At 41.4% G+C, this 17,604-nt stretch overlaps 1 protein-coding gene across 1 annotated transcript in view; it reads left to right on the forward strand.

The window, feature by feature from the left end:
* Window positions 1-17,604, forward strand: part of LOC131461546 (sodium channel protein type 4 subunit alpha B-like) — a 30,207-nt gene that overhangs the window by 2,386 nt on the left and 10,217 nt on the right. The window contains exons 2-17 of the mRNA XM_058632908.1: window positions 1,184-1,490; window positions 2,986-3,104; window positions 3,809-3,898; window positions 5,510-5,638; window positions 6,159-6,250; window positions 6,370-6,612; window positions 6,712-6,775; window positions 10,623-10,764; window positions 11,518-11,715; window positions 11,809-11,994; window positions 12,083-12,454; window positions 12,553-12,682; window positions 13,299-13,537; window positions 14,156-14,329; window positions 14,614-14,970; window positions 17,035-17,445. Of these exons, the coding sequence (XP_058488891.1) occupies window positions 1,224-1,490; window positions 2,986-3,104; window positions 3,809-3,898; window positions 5,510-5,638; window positions 6,159-6,250; window positions 6,370-6,612; window positions 6,712-6,775; window positions 10,623-10,764; window positions 11,518-11,715; window positions 11,809-11,994; window positions 12,083-12,454; window positions 12,553-12,682; window positions 13,299-13,537; window positions 14,156-14,329; window positions 14,614-14,970; window positions 17,035-17,445 (3,213 nt within the window). The 5' untranslated portion in view covers window positions 1,184-1,223. The remainder of the gene's footprint in view (window positions 1-1,183; window positions 1,491-2,985; window positions 3,105-3,808; window positions 3,899-5,509; window positions 5,639-6,158; window positions 6,251-6,369; window positions 6,613-6,711; window positions 6,776-10,622; window positions 10,765-11,517; window positions 11,716-11,808; window positions 11,995-12,082; window positions 12,455-12,552; window positions 12,683-13,298; window positions 13,538-14,155; window positions 14,330-14,613; window positions 14,971-17,034; window positions 17,446-17,604) is intronic.

Raw genomic sequence — 17,604 nt, forward strand, 5'->3', positions numbered from 1 at the left:
AGCGAACGAGACCGACGTTTTTAGGCAGATCAGAGTTCGGTGGCGCGTTCACACGCCTCCAAACGAACCGGACTTTCCGAGCAAATGAACTCGGATTCGATTTAGAAGGGCTGGTGTGAATGAACCCTTAAACAGCCAGATCAAACCAAGCTAAAACCATCAATGTAAAACAGCCAGCAAACAGTCCCCAAGCAAACTTTACCAAGCTTTTAGTTAAGATTTATGTGTGTATGTTTTAAATAACATGCACAAAATCTCAATATCTTTTCACATTTTAGATTTTCATTTACTGATGGAACGTTTTGGAAAACACTGTGATAGAAGATAAAGTAATTTTACACACAGACTTAGATATTATAATGCAAATGTGTCTTGCACAAATCTAAACAGTGCATCATTTCTGATCAATTACCCGAACTGGAAATGGAAAGTTTATGAATTAGAATCTTTTTGAGCTTGTTCACAACACATAATAACCACAACAGCACAAAATGTTCATTTCAAGAAATCCACTGAGCAATCTTTTTTTAGAGAACCTCCAAATAGATATAGGGAGATATAGTATTATGTTACTGTAAAGTTGTTGTTTTTTTGCAGACTTTCATTGAGTGATCACTGCTGCTAAATCATTGCTAGTGAAAACTCCTGATCAGACCTAATCCCTGACTCAGAGCTATGGCTGCCCTAGTTTGACAGAGATGGTTAGATAACAGAAAGCTTGTGGTTAATAGGAATGGTTCAAAACTTCAAAACATCAGATGCAGTTTAAGGTCTGACTGAAGCTTTCTTATTGTGATTACACACAAACAAACAAAGTGAGCTTACATTCATGCATCATGCACACATGTATGCACTTGGACATGCACAGTTATCTAATGACTGCAACTTTCAACGCAACTGATGTCATGAGCACAGTATTTTTGGTTTCCTGAAACTCCTGAGAAAAGCGTTTGCCTACGTTGGGGAGGCAGTGGATCATTGGTAGAGCAGGTCGTCTTTCACCTGGTATCTACATGCCAACATGTTAATGGGCAAAAAACACCTAACCCCAAGTTGCTTCTGACATCTGGCATATATGTCAAGCTGCTAAGTTGTTGTCTTTCATACGTGTGCATAACTGAGTTTCATTACTATTCTTCTTCTCCTCCTTCCATCTCCTTTTCTCATGCCTTTGCTCCTGTAGCTGTAAGTAAATTCTAGCAGAGGAGAAGCAGGATGAAAAGATGGCAGCCATGCTGTTACCAACGGGTCCTGAAAGCTTGCGGCGGTTCACTCGTGAATCTTTGGCTGCCATGGAGCAGCGGATTTCGGAGGAGCAGGCCAAGAACACCAAGGCTTTCCAGGAGCCTCACAATAACGCAGAGCCATCCAAACCTCGGGTCGATCTGGAGGCAGGCAAGCAGCTGCCGCGCATCTATGGCGACATCCCTCCAGAGCTTATTGGTGTGCCACTGGAAGACATCGATCCATTTTATTACGAAAAACAGAGGGTGAGCATTTCTGTCTTTCAGCGTGAGTGTGTTGGTGGTGATCAAGGCCTATTGGAGGATGTACATGTCACTTTAGCGCCATTTTTGGGTCTACTTTGTCTGCCAAAAAACATCGGCACTGGGGAGGACAACCTTGTCCAAGAGCTCTGTTTGAGCCATGAAGCTTAATGCATGAATGTGATCTGATTGCCTAGTGCCTGTGTTGGTATGCACTTAGAAAGTTGAATGTTTCTCAGTTTGTGCCGCATGCAACGCGAGCAAAGTGAAGCAACAAACTCTCAAATTGGCAACACAACCTTTTAGTTGATGCCCCTACCACGTAAATGTGGTCTCAGCTGACTGTCCAACGCAGGGCAAACTCACAGAGACTAACATCCATTCCCTCTCACATTCACACAGAAAGGCCCTCAGTTGAACCAGGATTCAAACCCATGACCTTCTTGTTGTGAGACAACAATGCTAGCCACTACTCTGCTGTGTATATACCTAAGTGTATATTCAGTTAGGTAAACTTTGAAAACGTAACCCTCGTTCTTATAGAAGATGGAAACATTTCAAAGCAGTTCTCAGATAGTTATACTGTATATGATCATTTGCTCTTTGGATACTTCCACCATCAGGATTTGTGCCATATTTTACATGTGTTAAAAAGTGTTAAAATGACCTTTGTGTTGCCACCAACAAAACAACAACAAAAGCTGGATATTGTAGTCTATAGTTCTTAGTCCAGAGCGTATTTTCAATCGCACGACCAATAGAGAAACTAGTGTAGCGCCCATATTCTGGGTTAAGAAGAAACTCATCACTCTGTAATTCATTGTTGGTTTTGTTCTTTTCAATATTTGTCATGGCTGCAGTCTCTCAGTACATAGTCTTTCAGGAATCCTCACTGATCCTTTGAGCATGAAAAGACATTAAATAAAAGAGTAGTTTATCATTTATTAATTATAAACTGAAAAATGTGAAGCCCTTGTGTATCGGTAGTAAGACCGTGTCTGATTTTACTGACAAAACTGGTCAGGATTCAGCAGATCAGCTCATGTTTTAACTGAATTCACTGAGAGACTGGCTCCATTTCTTTACATCTCTCGTGGATGCAGAAATTGGATTAGCAAGTTGTTGGTAGATCAGTCTGCTGCCCATTAATAGGCTGCTTATGGAGAGATGAAAAAGGTCGTCTCGGGGTGTCTTTGTTTTGGCATGTGATGTGCTGCTGGATGGGAGGATTATCCAAAGAAGGGAAAATATTTAAATAATTACCACATCTGTTGGGTAAAGGTTAAGCTTACTTTGGAGTTGCCTCTATTATCTCAGTGTACTTGCACTCATTGCTTTCTTGGAGGCAGAAGTGCTGCTCCTGTACACAGTATTAGCAAATAAATCTACATTCACATGATTTATTTTTGCTTTTCTTCATTTATAAATTGCGAACACTGAAATTGGAAAAGTGTGATTTTTCTAATGAATGATTTCTGTTTTTCTCTTTCTTCCGCAGACTTTTATCGTACTTAACAAAGGGAAGGTCATCTTCAGATTCAGTGCCACATCTGCAATTTACATCTTTAGTCCATTACACTGCATCAGATCAATCGCCATAAAGATTTTAGTCCATTCATATCCTTTTGGATGCCACAGTCTATGTATATTTCTTGTGTTAGTCAATGGATTGTTTATGTTGATATACACAAAAATAGAAATGTAAAAATAGTGGCCCTGTGCACTCTTTGCTAAGCTTATTTGGAGTATTTAGTGCTTCCCCCCCTCTATAGTTTTCTATTGGAATATTCCATAGTCCCAGTTTTGAAACAGCCTTGTAATGGTCCTCTCTGTAATCGCAAAACAAATCCTCTGATATCCTGCTTTTAATCTCTTAAATGAAATAAGAGCGAGGAGATTTCGCATCATGTGGTCGCTGCCTATTAGTTCTCCGACAGCTGACTCACGCTTCACATGCAGGAGGGAACCTTTCCTCTGAATCGTTATGTCATACAGTAACTACAAACTGCAAGTGCAAGTACGCATTCACTCTATGTTACATGATGTATTGAAGGAGAAACTTTCTACTCATTTTAGTAAATACATTTTTTGAATGACTTAATCTCTCAAAGTTAGTGATGTAGCGAGAGAGTGATATCATTATCTATAATCCGCATATCCTGTAGTTGTAATACCACTGAGATGGCTTATCCTAATAGATATATTCCATAGGATTATGGGACACGCTGACTGCGTTGTTGTGTCTATGAGCGTTACATTTCTCTCTGCAACTGTGAATTTCAAATTTCACAAGACGCCGATTTCCTTAGCGCCTTCTCCACGTTGTTTAGCCTGTTCATAATGTTCACTATATTGACCAACTGTTTCTTCATGGCCATGTCCGATCCTGCACCATGGACCAAATACCTGGAGTAAGTACATACTGAGCAGTAAGGGCAGGTGTTGTCTAATCCTGTAGAGCAGTGGTTCCCAAACTGTTCACAATCCCGTATGCCTTCCTTCCAACATTTGACCTCCACCCATGTACCCCCTACTCCCGCACACGTGTGTTTGGCCAGCACAGTATAATTGTATTATAATACAGTGTTATTTATATGCCAGTTTTAAAATGGAATCACAAATCAGTTTTTTGTGTATCTACTACATCACTTGTTTGGGGATCACTGCTGCAGAGTTTGCTGCGACATAAATCGTTCTGTGTGTTCTAATGTGAAACTTTGCTGGGGTTTGTTGCTTTACCAGTCGTGACTGGAGAGTCACTTCACATGTAAGTAATCTGATGCATGCATGTTAGATACTAAACCCAACATGTTCCATACGCATGTTTAAAAAAAAAAAAGAATGAGAATTACCCGAAGAGTTCTTAGAAATACTTTGCTATGCATGATATGAAAGATGTGGCTACGTTGTTATTGTGATCAGTGGGTCAGATGCATTTTTATCTTGTGGCATGCTCTCTGCTCTCATGCTCGTTCGTTTACCATTTGCGATTTTATAAATGAACTTATAAATAAATATGGAATGACTAGAAACAGTTGGCTTTTATTGCAGTTACTAGGATTAAGTGATTAAAAAACACTCTCCGGTATGTATCGTATATCCAGTCCACTTTTAAAAACAACACAGTTGGCCAAAGGGCTGTACACAGACATGAGGACAAATGCAAAAGTAAAAACGATAAAAACAGTAAAGGCACAACATGATGCTGAGAAAGAAATTGTGTAGCTTTGGCAAGTTGTCTCAATTGGGAAAAAAAAAGCTGGATTTGAGTGCTGAGCTAATCTGTGCATCAAGTTTAAAGTCACTGTCCAGTCACACACAGCCACTATACGTGAGTGGCCGAGCTCAGCATTGAGACTTGACACAGGGAAGATGCACAGTCCAAAGGTCATCATGAGGTCGCCAGTCAGCAGAGATAATCTCTGCAACTAACGTCCCTTATGATGCTAATTAGTCATTTGCTTTACTTTCTTCTACAGATTACAACCGGTGAACTCCTAAATTAATAGACAATAGGTGTCTAAGTTCAACTGTGTAAGAATTAGTGAGACTGCAGATTGAAACCATTCGAAGACTCTTCTGTTCACTCCTCCCTTTCATAAGTATGGCAGGGAACAACAGTGACTTTTTTGTATACTAGAAAGGATGTGGATGTTTGTATATTTGCTTGAAAATGGCAAATGCACACTGTGTCTAAATTGTCCATTTGGGCTGCCGTAGATGCACAGTGACCTCCGTAAAGCAAGGCCCCTTGCTTTAAGTACATGTAAAAGGCTTATTTGAATTGTTTTAGTTATTTTAGTATCTTTAAAGTCATACAAACGTGTGTGCGTAGTCTATTCAATTTCTGCCTCCTAAATGTTCCACCGTGCATCTTTAAATAGCTCTATATTCTGACAGCTACCACTGTCCTAGACTGTTTGCTTTGTCGTTGCCTTTTAAAATCATCATTCATAACACGTTTTTTGTGGCATCCACTAAATTTGGGGATTCACTGTTGTTTTTTCATCAATCACCTCTAGGTCTACGTTCACTGCCATTTACACCTTCGAGTCAGCGATAAAAATCTTAGCCAGAGGATTCTGTCTGTTGCCCTTCACCTTCCTGAGAGACCCATGGAATTGGCTGGACTTCACCGTCATTGTCATGGCGTGAGTAACAATCTTCACTGTACGGATGATGAATCTCACCTGGCATTTATTTCTCTTTCATTATCTGTGGCTGCATATGTAAGAGCTGAAGGAGAGGGGAAACAAAAAGATGTCGCATGAATGATAAGCCTGTTGTAGAGGTCAGAGAGCATGTCAGTCATGATTGATGCAGGTAGAAGATTTGTCAGGTGACCTCTGGATGCTGAGGTCAGTCATCCTGGTATGACAGTGGCTTTGTTTGAGTTTGACTGTGAGACAAAATCACTTGTACTGCGTGGACTTTCTCTGAAAGCCGTCATCAGCTCTGGAGATTATTTTGTTATAAATTTAACTGTGAGTCAGCCAACTAACTCATCAAACATGTGCTATTTAGTCTATCATCATTATATTATATTTCCTCTTTTTATCTTTTAACTTTGAATCAGACGACTGCTTGGTTTATGTAAAGAGATGCTTATAATGGTGAAGGGACTGAATGAAACCACCTCATAACTTTTTTTTTTTCCATACAAATTTACAGATATGTGACAGAATTTGTGGATCTTGGAAATGTCTCTGCACTAAGAACCTTCAGAGTACTGCGAGCCCTGAAAACCATCTCAGTGATCCCAGGTAAGATGTCTGCCCCGTCCCCCATGTCCCAAGTCTCGTTTCCATTCACACCCACGGTAAAGCTGTATTCGCTGTCAGCTCAGGCACTCAGAAAATATTGTCCCGTGTCCTCCTTCAAGGTCTGAAGACCATTGTTGGTGCCCTGATCCAGTCTGTGAGGAAGCTGGCAGATGTGATGATCTTAACCGTCTTCTGCCTCAGCGTGTTCGCCCTCATCGGCCTGCAGCTTTTCATGGGGATCCTACGTCAGAAGTGCGTCCGCAGTCTCGCACACTGCATCAACTCCACCTACAGCCCCAACGCCTCCTTTGTCTGTAACAATGTAACGTGGAGCTCCAGAGCAGACTTCCTCAGCAGTGAAGGTCAGCCCAAAACACGTCCACCCTTACCAGCATTAGGCAGTGAAGTTAAAAAGGAAAAAAATCCTTGAAATGTTCTTTTCTTTTTCTTTGTTGTTGTAGATAATTTCTACAAAGTTGAAGGTGCAAAGGACGCCTTAATATGTGGATTTGGAAGTGATGCAGGGTGAGTGAGCGTCCTGCTTACTGCTTGTTAATCTTCTGTGCGCTATTACATAATATCGTCATGTTTAGCATCTAATGGCTTTTGATCTAATGCATCATCAGGCTTGATGCAGAAGGTGTTCACTGAACAAAAAAAAAACAACACAACACATAATAAAAGCTTCCTATTTTAAAATATTTGACCTATTTGAGTGAGGGGTGTATCGTGAGACAGACAGAGAGAGAGAGAGTGTACACAAGACAACGTGGTGTGGATAATCACCCGCTGGAACTGGAACCCTCTGCTGAGAAACATGGAGTTATCAGCTGGAGGGAGAGAGGGAGGGAGGGAGGGAGGGAGGGAGGTCTTTAGAGATTTCATCATCTCAAAAGCTCTGTGACATGATTAGGTTAAACAGGGCAGGCCAGATCACTGTGGATTTGTATACTACAAGCGTATTGTTGTCATGACGAGATACTGTATTGATTTCTCCAGGTCAACTGTAGAATGAAAACCTAAACTATATTTACCAGAAGAGTTTTAAAGCTGTAGGGCACAACATCTAAATACAAACAAAGGTCTGCTTGTGAATCTGATCAAGTTTTTTTTCCATCTGAACTCTCAAAGCTTGAACTAGAAGTTTTCCATTGTCACTCACACTATTTTTTTAATGGGAGACATTTTAGGCGTCTTTGAGACTATTTGTTTGCAGGGGATTAAAACTGATAGTAAACTGAACATCAATCACTCCAGAAGACAAATCCACTTCAGTGTCAAATTTGATTTAATTTAATTACAGGACTTGTAGGAGTCTACAAATGTGTGCTTTTTTATTTGTAGACTTTTCTAATAGCACAGTGAGATCCACCCTCAGTGCCAGTTAAACAGTTTTCTTTCTTTCCTGTGTCTAATGGGTTTCATAATGACATGTGGATAACAAGAAAACAAACGGTTTGTCCCATTTATTTACGGAATGCATCAAATTTCTTTCATTCGTTTGTAGTTAAATTGGTGATTAAAGACAGAGGGACACAGCTTTAGGTCTTGGCTGCCAGGTGAAGGGTCAAAACAAGTGAAAACACTGCCCGACCAAAGCGTATGTTTTTGTCTAGAAAAATGCGTCGGCCTTTGGACTTCTGTGACTTTTTAGAGGGAACATTCAGAGGCCGGGTCTGGACATGGACAAGATATTAAGCAGGTCAGGACGGAGGACATAAAATACACAGGATGCTTAATCTTTTGAGTGTATTCCAACAAGTAATCCCTGAGTAGATTTCCAAATTAAAGCTTTGGATACATTATGACCACACACACAAACACAAAATGACACTCAAGAACACACACACACACAGACACACACAGACACACCAGACATGCGGGAGAATATGCATGCACACGTACATTTTCAAAAGATATCTCCAGCCTCACTGGCTACAAGTTTGTGTTAAATGATTTGCTCAAATGTTCCAGCTGTTTCTCATCACGCTTACTGTAGAGTTCCGGCGAACGCTTATCCCTTTACATCGTATAGCCACTGTGCATCAAGGATTATGACTGATTGTTTAGACAGCTTCAACTTTTACCCTTGGCTGTCAGGGGCATGGATGGCCGTCACTTCTGTCCAGGACACAAGGAAAACCCTGTGTTGAGATTGACAGATGTCCAAGAAAGGACTGCTACGAGACTATCACAGAGACGTGGAGTACAAATATGTGAACACTGAGCTATGGCGCCATAGTTGGTGGTTGGTTTCATTTCATAGGTTGCTTTGGATGCCGTAAAGCAGAGCGTTATTGTTGTGTGTTTTTTTGCACAAAAATTAGTTTTTATTGTGAACTATATAGTATATAGGTCTGTATCAAAACAAAGACTTTTATTTTGAAACTTTGTGAAATACTATCAGGAATATCATTTTTGCAATAGTCCTGATGAAACATTGTGATATACATATCACCAACCGGTATGGAAATGTCACTTTTTCCCTAAAAAATTGTTGGCCCTTTTTCAATTGACTGGCCCGCCACTGAGCCCAGGTCGTTGAGACTTATTTGACCATTTTCTATTGCACTTACTTCACTTTTTGTCAAATCCTTTCAAGCTTTTGTGCAAAAAGGATAAAAAAAAAAGTGTCAACATAGTGAACAGGACCAGCGTGATGATGAAACATGTCACAGCAAATGTCATCTCACACTGAGCTTCACTGACCTCCTCCACCCAGTCCCCAGATGTGAATCCAGTAGAAAAACGTCATGGTAGGACAGGAGATTTGCAGCATGAATGCGTTACTGATGAATCCAACATGTCGACATGGAGCAGAGACTTGTGGAAACATCACATAGAGGTGTGACAGTGCTTAGAGGTGTTTTGTGTGGTGTTTTTCATAATGTTTTTTGTGGAGTTTTCTCACAATTAACACTGAAAGAAAACAAGTTAATAACTGAATTAACACTAATCCTGAGCTCCAGACACAATGGAGCATAAACAAAAGCAAAGCACCACATGTTTGACCACATTGCGGCCGTCGCTCTGCCCGGCCGTCAGTGCTTGATGTTGTCTGTGGATGTTGTCTCAGCTCCGTGGAGGCAGATCAGATCCCAGGGCGAGTACATATGGCACAGCAGCTCTCCTTGAGGACTCTTAACTCGGGGTAAATCCATGCAAGTGCAGTCTCCAGGGCAGTTACCATGGAAACCTGTGTGGCATTAGCCCAACAGGTACTTTGTTTTTACAACAGCGTTTCACAGCTGTAAAAAAAAAAAAAAAAGTTCAAAGGAGGAATCATTGAAACATGTGTAGTTGTTTTTTTTTTTTTATGCTTTTGCAAATGTTTTCTATGATGTTTTCTTATATTTTAATACTTTCCATGCAGCTACTTTTTTTTTCCATCAGATTACATAACAGTAACAGTAACAGTAACAGTAACAGTCCATAACAGTCAGCTCATTCATTCATTCATCAAATATGCAATTTTCAGGATCACAATCTTAATCATAAAACACCACAGAATCATAAAAAAATGTCATCATATGAAACATACAAAAGTGCTAAAATCCAATTTGGTGTATATCAGTGCAATTTATTTCAGCTTAAATTTACATAACTTAATCCGTTCAAAGTAACACGATGACTGGACTAAGTTAAAATTAGTCGACGTATCATTTTGTACCGTGTCAGATACCAGGGACAGAACACTGTGTGGTCCTTCAGGGCGGCACTTTGACTATATCTGCAGTCAGACTGATTAAAAGAAGGCTCCGGTGTATGCCGGGCTGAGCGGTGCAGTAGGCGGAGGGGAAGGCACAGCCTGACGTGCTGCTGGCCTCACGCAGCGTCCTCTGTCCTCACTGCTGGATATTATTACTGAGCATTACTGCTCAGCTGGCTGTCCAGTGAGTTCTGCAGCTGTTCTCACAGCGGCGTTCACCCGCCCAGCTGTTTCCTAGCCATTATGAAATTATTCTGCACTCACACACTGACATGTTCTCAGCTGCTGGACTTAAATATTCGCAGTAATGCCACTATGCCGACAATGAAGATCAGAGCGCTGAAAAATGTCAACTGCAGTTTGATATTCAGCTGGCTCAGTGTAATCCTTTTTTGCTCTAGTGCGTTTCAGTGCTCCTGCCTGGAATGAATTTTAAGTGCCCTCTTCAGTTGAAACAATGGTGATGATAGCAGCGTAGGTACTTACTGACCCATCCACTTCCCTCCTCTGTGGAGTCAGAGCCACGGTGCAGCATGTAGATACTGGAGATGTTTTTAACTCTGTCCCCCGCCATGCTTTTGATTCACTTGTGCACAAAGTTTGTTGACCAGTCCTGACCTACACTTGTCTGTCTCCTGCTTTTTAACTCTTTGTGCATTACAGGAAGTGTCCAGATGGATTTGACTGCCTAAAAGTAGGAAGAAACCCAAACTATGGCTACACCAGTTTTGATTCTTTTGGCTGGGCCTTTTTGGCCCTATTCCGACTCATGACACAAGACTACTGGGAAAAACTGTTCCATCAGGTGCAATATCTGAATATGTGTTTTAATCTGAATATGTGCTTTTATACGTATCCACTAAATTGTAACTTATAAGGCATTATCACGTTTTTCCAGTTTTCACACTGAAGAGTGGATTTAGACAAAGGTCCAGTGTGTAACATTAACAAGGGTTTAGTGGCAGTACCCAAGTGTTTGTATAGGCCAGGTGTCTGCAACCTTTAGTCTTAAAAAGAGCTATTTTTGTCCCTTCTCCACCAAATGAATGAGCCGCAAAACCTATTTAATCCTTAAAATGAACATAACATCACGTATAAAGTTTTATATATAGATATACTATACATAATAAAAAAACATATTTTGTTGCATTTATGAAATCTAAAAAGTAGAAAAAGACAACTTTGAAACGTCCCACGTCTGGAACGTTTTAAATATCACATTTGAGGTAGACATAGACTGTGACGCATATTTTAGTGGACGATATATTGAACCACTTTCATTTGTCGCCTTGATCCCTAAAAAAAACAAGTGTTCACCTTGAAAGAAATTAATGAGATAAAATAAACATAAACCTAATTTTTTCAAAGCTACAGGGAGCCACTGCAGAGGCGATGAAGAGCCACATTAGGTGCAGGTTGCAGACCTCCGGTACAGGCGTATACTCGTCATTTCATTTATGTAGCCAGTTAAATGATTTATTCTCCATTGTGTCAAAACATTAGAAACATGTTAGAAGACTGGGATCCAACATCGCTGACTTCATATCTGCTTCCTCAGACTCTGCGCTCTGCTGGGAAAACCTACATGGTTTTCTTTGTGCTGGTAATCTTCCTGGGCTCCTTCTACCTGGTCAACCTCATTCTGGCTGTAGTGGCAATGGCCTATGAGGAGCAGAACCAAGCCACCATAGCCGAGGCCTGGCAGAAAGAGAAAGAGTTTCAGGTGGCTATGGAGCACCTTCGACAGGAGCAACGAGTAGGTGCAGTGCACCCCGACAACAGGTATCACCGTGTGCGCTTTAAACTTGGGACAAATAAAAAAATATATATATTTATTTTCTGTTTGTAGCTCGCAGCAAAGAGACACGTCCAGGAGAAAGACTGTGTGTTATCCCCAGAGCTGTCTCCACTCTGTATGAAGGCGGGAAGTACACGACGAAGCAGCATTAGAAGGAGAAGATCTCACAGGATGTTGTCGGAGGAGATGGAAGAGGAAGGTGAAGATGAGAAGTTTGACCAACTGGACGAGCCACTGGTATGTTGTAGCCAATGGACTATAGCCTGTACGATGGTCTCTAATGTTCTAGGTCTTTGGAGCTAATGTGTCCTCTGTGTCTTCTTAGCCTCCTCCGTCTCCACTGCCTGTCCACCCTCTGCTGGCCACGCTCTCGTCTCACCCCCTCAGCACCAGGAGAGGAAGCCAGATCAGCGTCTTCAGCTCTTTCCGGACACGAAACAACTCGGAGGCTGAATTTGGGGACGACGAGTACAGCGTCCATGGAGACGCCTTCAGGAGTCGAGCCAGTTCAATAGCAACGCCTTGGAAGAGGAGGACGGGCAGCATGATGAGTCACTGTTCTCAAACCTTCACCCCCAGCCTCGCCATCAATGGCCGTCTCAACAGTTCCCTAGACCACAACGGAGTCACCTCTGTCGGCTTGCACACTGCCACCTCCATGGCTGCTCATAGTATGGATAGGATCAGAGAGGACACAGTGAGTGAAACTGCAAAATCCTACATTCTATTTACTTTTAAATCCTTCGCTCTGTAAGAAAACGTTACAAAAATCCCTTCATGTTGTCCGTCTACCAGAAGTCCATCAGTGCAGAAGACTCAGTTCCCAGACCACTCCCCCAGTCTTCTCCTACAGTGCTCAAGCCTTCCCCCCTGCAGAGGAGGAGAGGACTGAGCTCTGTCAGTTTCTTCAGTGATGCCATGGATGGTGAGTTCTCCTCATTATTTAAGAAATACAGATAGGAAAATGTGTACTTCTTTACTTTCTTGCACTCCACTGCCAACCTATACCACTCGATAAACAAGACTTGAATAATTAGTTATATTGTTTTCAGGGTTCAAAGGTATAGTTCAGGTTTTGAAGTACTGACACATTACTTGGGAGCTGGACACTCACTGACAACATGGTTTCTGGACTGAAAGACATTTTAGCCGATTAACAAAAGGCTCAACTCACACGCTCTCACACCAAAGGACATAGAGAAAATGAGCGTTTTTAGTTTTCAGGTACACAGGAGCTGCTGGTCTCCTGCTGCCTCTCTCTGTAAGTTTGTGTTAGTTTTGTTAATCGTGAGCAAAGGATCTCAATCACCAAAGTCACAAAATAATAAATACTGATGGAGCAGTCTTCCCCGCTGTGATGTATGAACGCTGATTTTCTCTCTGGACTTTGCTGTGTGTGTGTGAGTGTGGTTCACAAACTTCAGTTTCCAGTCAAAGATGGCTGTCTTATGGCAAGAAAAATGCGTCTCATGTCACGTGTATAACTTTAAAACAGACAGACAGTCTGCGGACGAGCAGCTGACCTTGGTGTCTCTTTGTAGAGCTGGAGGAGTCGAGGCAGAAGTGCCATCCCTGCTGGTACACATTTGCCAAGAAGTACCTGATATGGGAATGCTGCCCCTGGTGGCGGACGATGAAGGAGTGGGTGAAGATCATGGTGATGGATCCTTTCCTGGATCTAGGTATCACTATATGCATTGTGCTGAACACCCTCTTCATGGCTTTGGAGCACTATCCCATGACTGAGGAGTTCAACGCCATGCTCTCAGTGGGCAATCTGGTAAGAGGGGGTTTTAATGACAGGAAAGGGCAGATATTGAGCAGTTATCACACTTACACTAAGTGCTGGTAGGTGGCAGATGAGCAGTGGAGACGAAGTCGAGAGGGAACGACATTCATTCAGATAAAGATTTCTTTGTTTTTATAGTCAGTGATGCTGAGGCTCTTCTGTGATAATACTGGGTCTGCTTTATTTTGATAAGTGGCAGTATTTTAAAAAAGGACACGTCCGCAGATTCTATCAAGAGTTTCATGGATTTTATCTAAATGTATAATAATAAATATTTTATTTGTACACTTTTCAACAACAAGGTTTCAAAGGGTAAGGGTCAAACATACACTAATACATAGAATAATATGATACAAACAATTATGACAAGTTTCGAATATGACTATAAGCTACGATAAGAATAGTAAAGTAGACATTGAACGTTGAATTAGTATAGCATGCTTTCTGTCCAGTTATTTAAAGCACACACAGTCAACATCTATGGCAACATAGATATGGCAGCACACAAGTGTAAAAGCTCACAACAGCGCAGAACATGTGCAATGCCTCTGTGTCGCTCCTGCTTGCAAATATAAACCTCGATTGTTTCCGCTTCCGTTTTGTTTCCAGGTGTTCACGGGGATATTTACAGCGGAGATGGTGCTGAAGCTGATTGCTCTGGATCCGTACTACTACTTCCAGCAGGGCTGGAACATCTTTGACGGCATCATCGTTTGCCTCAGTTTGATGGAGTTGGGTCTTTCTAATGTAGATGGGCTGTCTGTTCTGCGGTCCTTTAGACTGGTAAATTAAATCTACCAAATAAATGACTTTATAGTCTAATTTGTCATCTTTTATACCAACGTTTCCCAAAATGTTATGTACTGGGACCAAAGTGTGACAATTTCAACCCAATTCAGGATATCAATTGCGACAAGAGCCAATTTGTGAATTATATAATACTGTTCTGAATATATTACTGTTTGGAATTGACAAACAAGCCACCGTTTAGAGGCGTACTCTACTGCAGATATTAAAAAAGGCTGCGACATGCAGTTGAACATAATTGTTCTTCTTCTTTTTGACAGTTACGTGTGTTCAAACTTGCAAAGTCCTGGCCAACACTCAACACTCTCATCAAGATCATTGGTAACTCCGTGGGGGCCCTGGGAAATCTGACGCTGGTGCTGGCCATCATCGTCTTTATCTTTGCTGTGGTAGGAATGCAGCTGTTCGGCAAAAACTATCAGGACTGTGTGTGTAAGATCTCCCTCGACTGTCAGCTGCCTCGCTGGCACATGAAGGACTTCTTCCACTCTTTCCTCATCGTCTTCCGGGTTCTGTGCGGCGAGTGGATCGAGACCATGTGGGATTGTATGGAAGTGGCAGGGCAGCCCCTCTGCATCCTGGTCTTCATGCTGGTCATGGTTATAGGGAACTTGGTGGTGAGTACTTATTTGGATAGTTTTATCATTATTATTTATTACCAGCTATAAGGACGACAAATGTGAACAGCATGAATAATAATAGTAATTCATTTAAATTCATTGAAAGTGCCTTTCAAACACTTAGGGTTACTTTAGACAAAAGTTAACCATTCAACACCGAGCGCACTTTGCATTACCGCAACAGTTTGTGCTATCGGAAAAATTCCAGCGGTTTCTGAAAGCTGAGAAGTTGCAGTCAAAACCAACATGTCATCATTCCAGTAATTTCACTCACACTGTTGCATAGTTTCCATTTTTTGGTCTCTTTTGAGACAAAGACTCAAACGAATGTGTTATACTGTTCAAATTTCAAATTTAACACGCGAAATGTGGTATTTGTATACAACTACGGTGTTTTCTGAAGTAAAACTTTTTGTTTTTCTTCATTTAAAGTTGTTAATACAATATTTTAACATGCAGTAAATTGTAAATAACTGCCAGATATTGAAAGTTATTATGGAACAATTGGCACAAGCACTTAGTCGCAGGACATTTAAAATAAGCAACAATAAAAAAAAAGAAAAAGAAGGTCAAAATGGACATATTGAGGCTTAGGTGTTAAAGGGTTAAGATAAAATAAAACGGACAAATTAAACACGGTAAATAGAGTTTAAAAATTAATAATACCAGAGTTTAAAATACAAACTACAAAAAGATGGCTGAGATAATAGTGGGGGGAGAGCTGAAGGTAGGCAGGGATGTTATTTGTCTAATATGTTGTGGGAGTGCATTCAAGAGTTATGGTGACATATGGAGGAGCTAGTTTATGGAGGGCTCTGAATGTTAAAAGAAGGATTTCAGCAGGTGAAATGTCCCTTTAAACCGACATACACAGTCCTGCTGCTGTAAAACCAGATGTTGTTGGTCTTTTTTGTTGGATTTACTTATAACAACAATGTTGTGTTTCAGGGTTAGGGTTCAATATTTCCAGCTTTAATCTATAATAGCAGTGTGTTTCAGCGGTGCCCTTGCACGCACACACACACACACACACACAGACACTAAGCTCTGACATAATGGTTATGTCACAGCGTCATGCTTACTGTCCTTTAGATTAGCATTGACAGACTTCAACAGAGATCAAGTCTGGACGACATATAAACCATCTGTCATCCGTACTTGCTCTCGTGCAAACTGTAGCAACAACATACACACTCTCATCACGCCTGATGTCGAGCAGGGCTGACGAACCTTTCTGTAGTTCTGAAGTTGAATTCCGGAGATTGAATTTGACACAGACTCAAATAACCTGTACATGGATGTATGCAGCTGTTTCTATTAAAGTCTGTTTTGACACTTCTGTGTGTAAACGACGGTCATCACTCCATCAGTCCCACAGCAAGGATACGTATAAGTCCTCCCATATGGCGAGTGCGTGGTCCAGCTGTGTTCTGTAAGATTGTTTTAATTAAAGAGATAAAATAAGTCCCGGAAGAGTTGAATCACGGCATTATTTATAGTCGGTGAAGTTCTATTTCAAATGTGGCAGCCTTTAAATGCTAGTTTGAGCCACATGTGCTTGAAAATGTATTTATTTAAAACAAGATTTCCGATTGTTTAAGCTTCTTAAATGTTAGTATTTTGTAAATTTCTTTGCTCTGGATAACAAAGAAATCATTGAAAGTTAGTCATTTGAGAACATCATCATTTTCAGGTGTGACGAACACCGATCAACATTTTTTAAGGTTTTCTGATGTTTTATGGACCAAACGATTAATCGAGAAAATAATCGACAGATTAATCAATTATGGAAATAATCGTTAGTTGCAGCAGGCACAGACAGCCACACAGGCACACACAGCCTATGCCTATGTGCTTGTATCCTGAATACTTGAACACTTGATATCCATAAAAAGCACCAAAGGTCATCAGTGTCTCAGCAGACTATACAAATAAAGGCTTTGCCTGTGTTAACATATCATGTGGTGGTACGCCATGTATCCCATTGGTCCTTGAGGTGCTTTACAGGCCAAACTTTATTCTGAAGATCGAATGTTTAATGTAGCATTTGTCTGTCGACAGGTGCTGAATCTTTTTCTGGCCCTGCTGCTCAGCTCCTTCAGCTCTGACAACCTCTCTGCTCCGGATGAAGACTGTGATTTGAATAACATCCAGATCGCCATCGCCCGCATACACTCCGGTGTCTCCTGGCTCATCACGAGGTTCACCGACCTCTGTCACCACAGCTCCAAGCGGCAACGGCAAAAAGCCAAAGACGGCAGTCAGGCCCTCAAGCTCGTTGGCAACCACGTGGAAAGCAATGGGGGGATCTTTGTTTGCTATGGACCGACGTACATCGCCCCAGAGGAGGACAGCTACATGACCAACCCAAACCTGACTGTCATAGTTCCCATTGCACCTGGGGAGTCGGATGTGGAGTTTCTCGAAGAGGAGGAGATTTCAGAGTCGTCTGAGGATGAGGACAACAAGCCGGTGAGTTTGTCATGTATGGAGACATGACTGACGCCAATCCTCATGGTCCTTCCATCAGTTTTATCTGGACCGCCACGTCGATGTTGGCTTTTGATATTTACAATAAATACTTTTTTTTTTGTCATTGCAATGATGGAATATGATCTAATATCGCCCACC

The sequence above is a fragment of the Solea solea genome, chromosome 1 (genome assembly GCF_958295425.1).
Source record: "Solea solea chromosome 1, fSolSol10.1, whole genome shotgun sequence".
NCBI lineage: Eukaryota > Metazoa > Chordata > Actinopteri > Pleuronectiformes > Soleidae > Solea > Solea solea.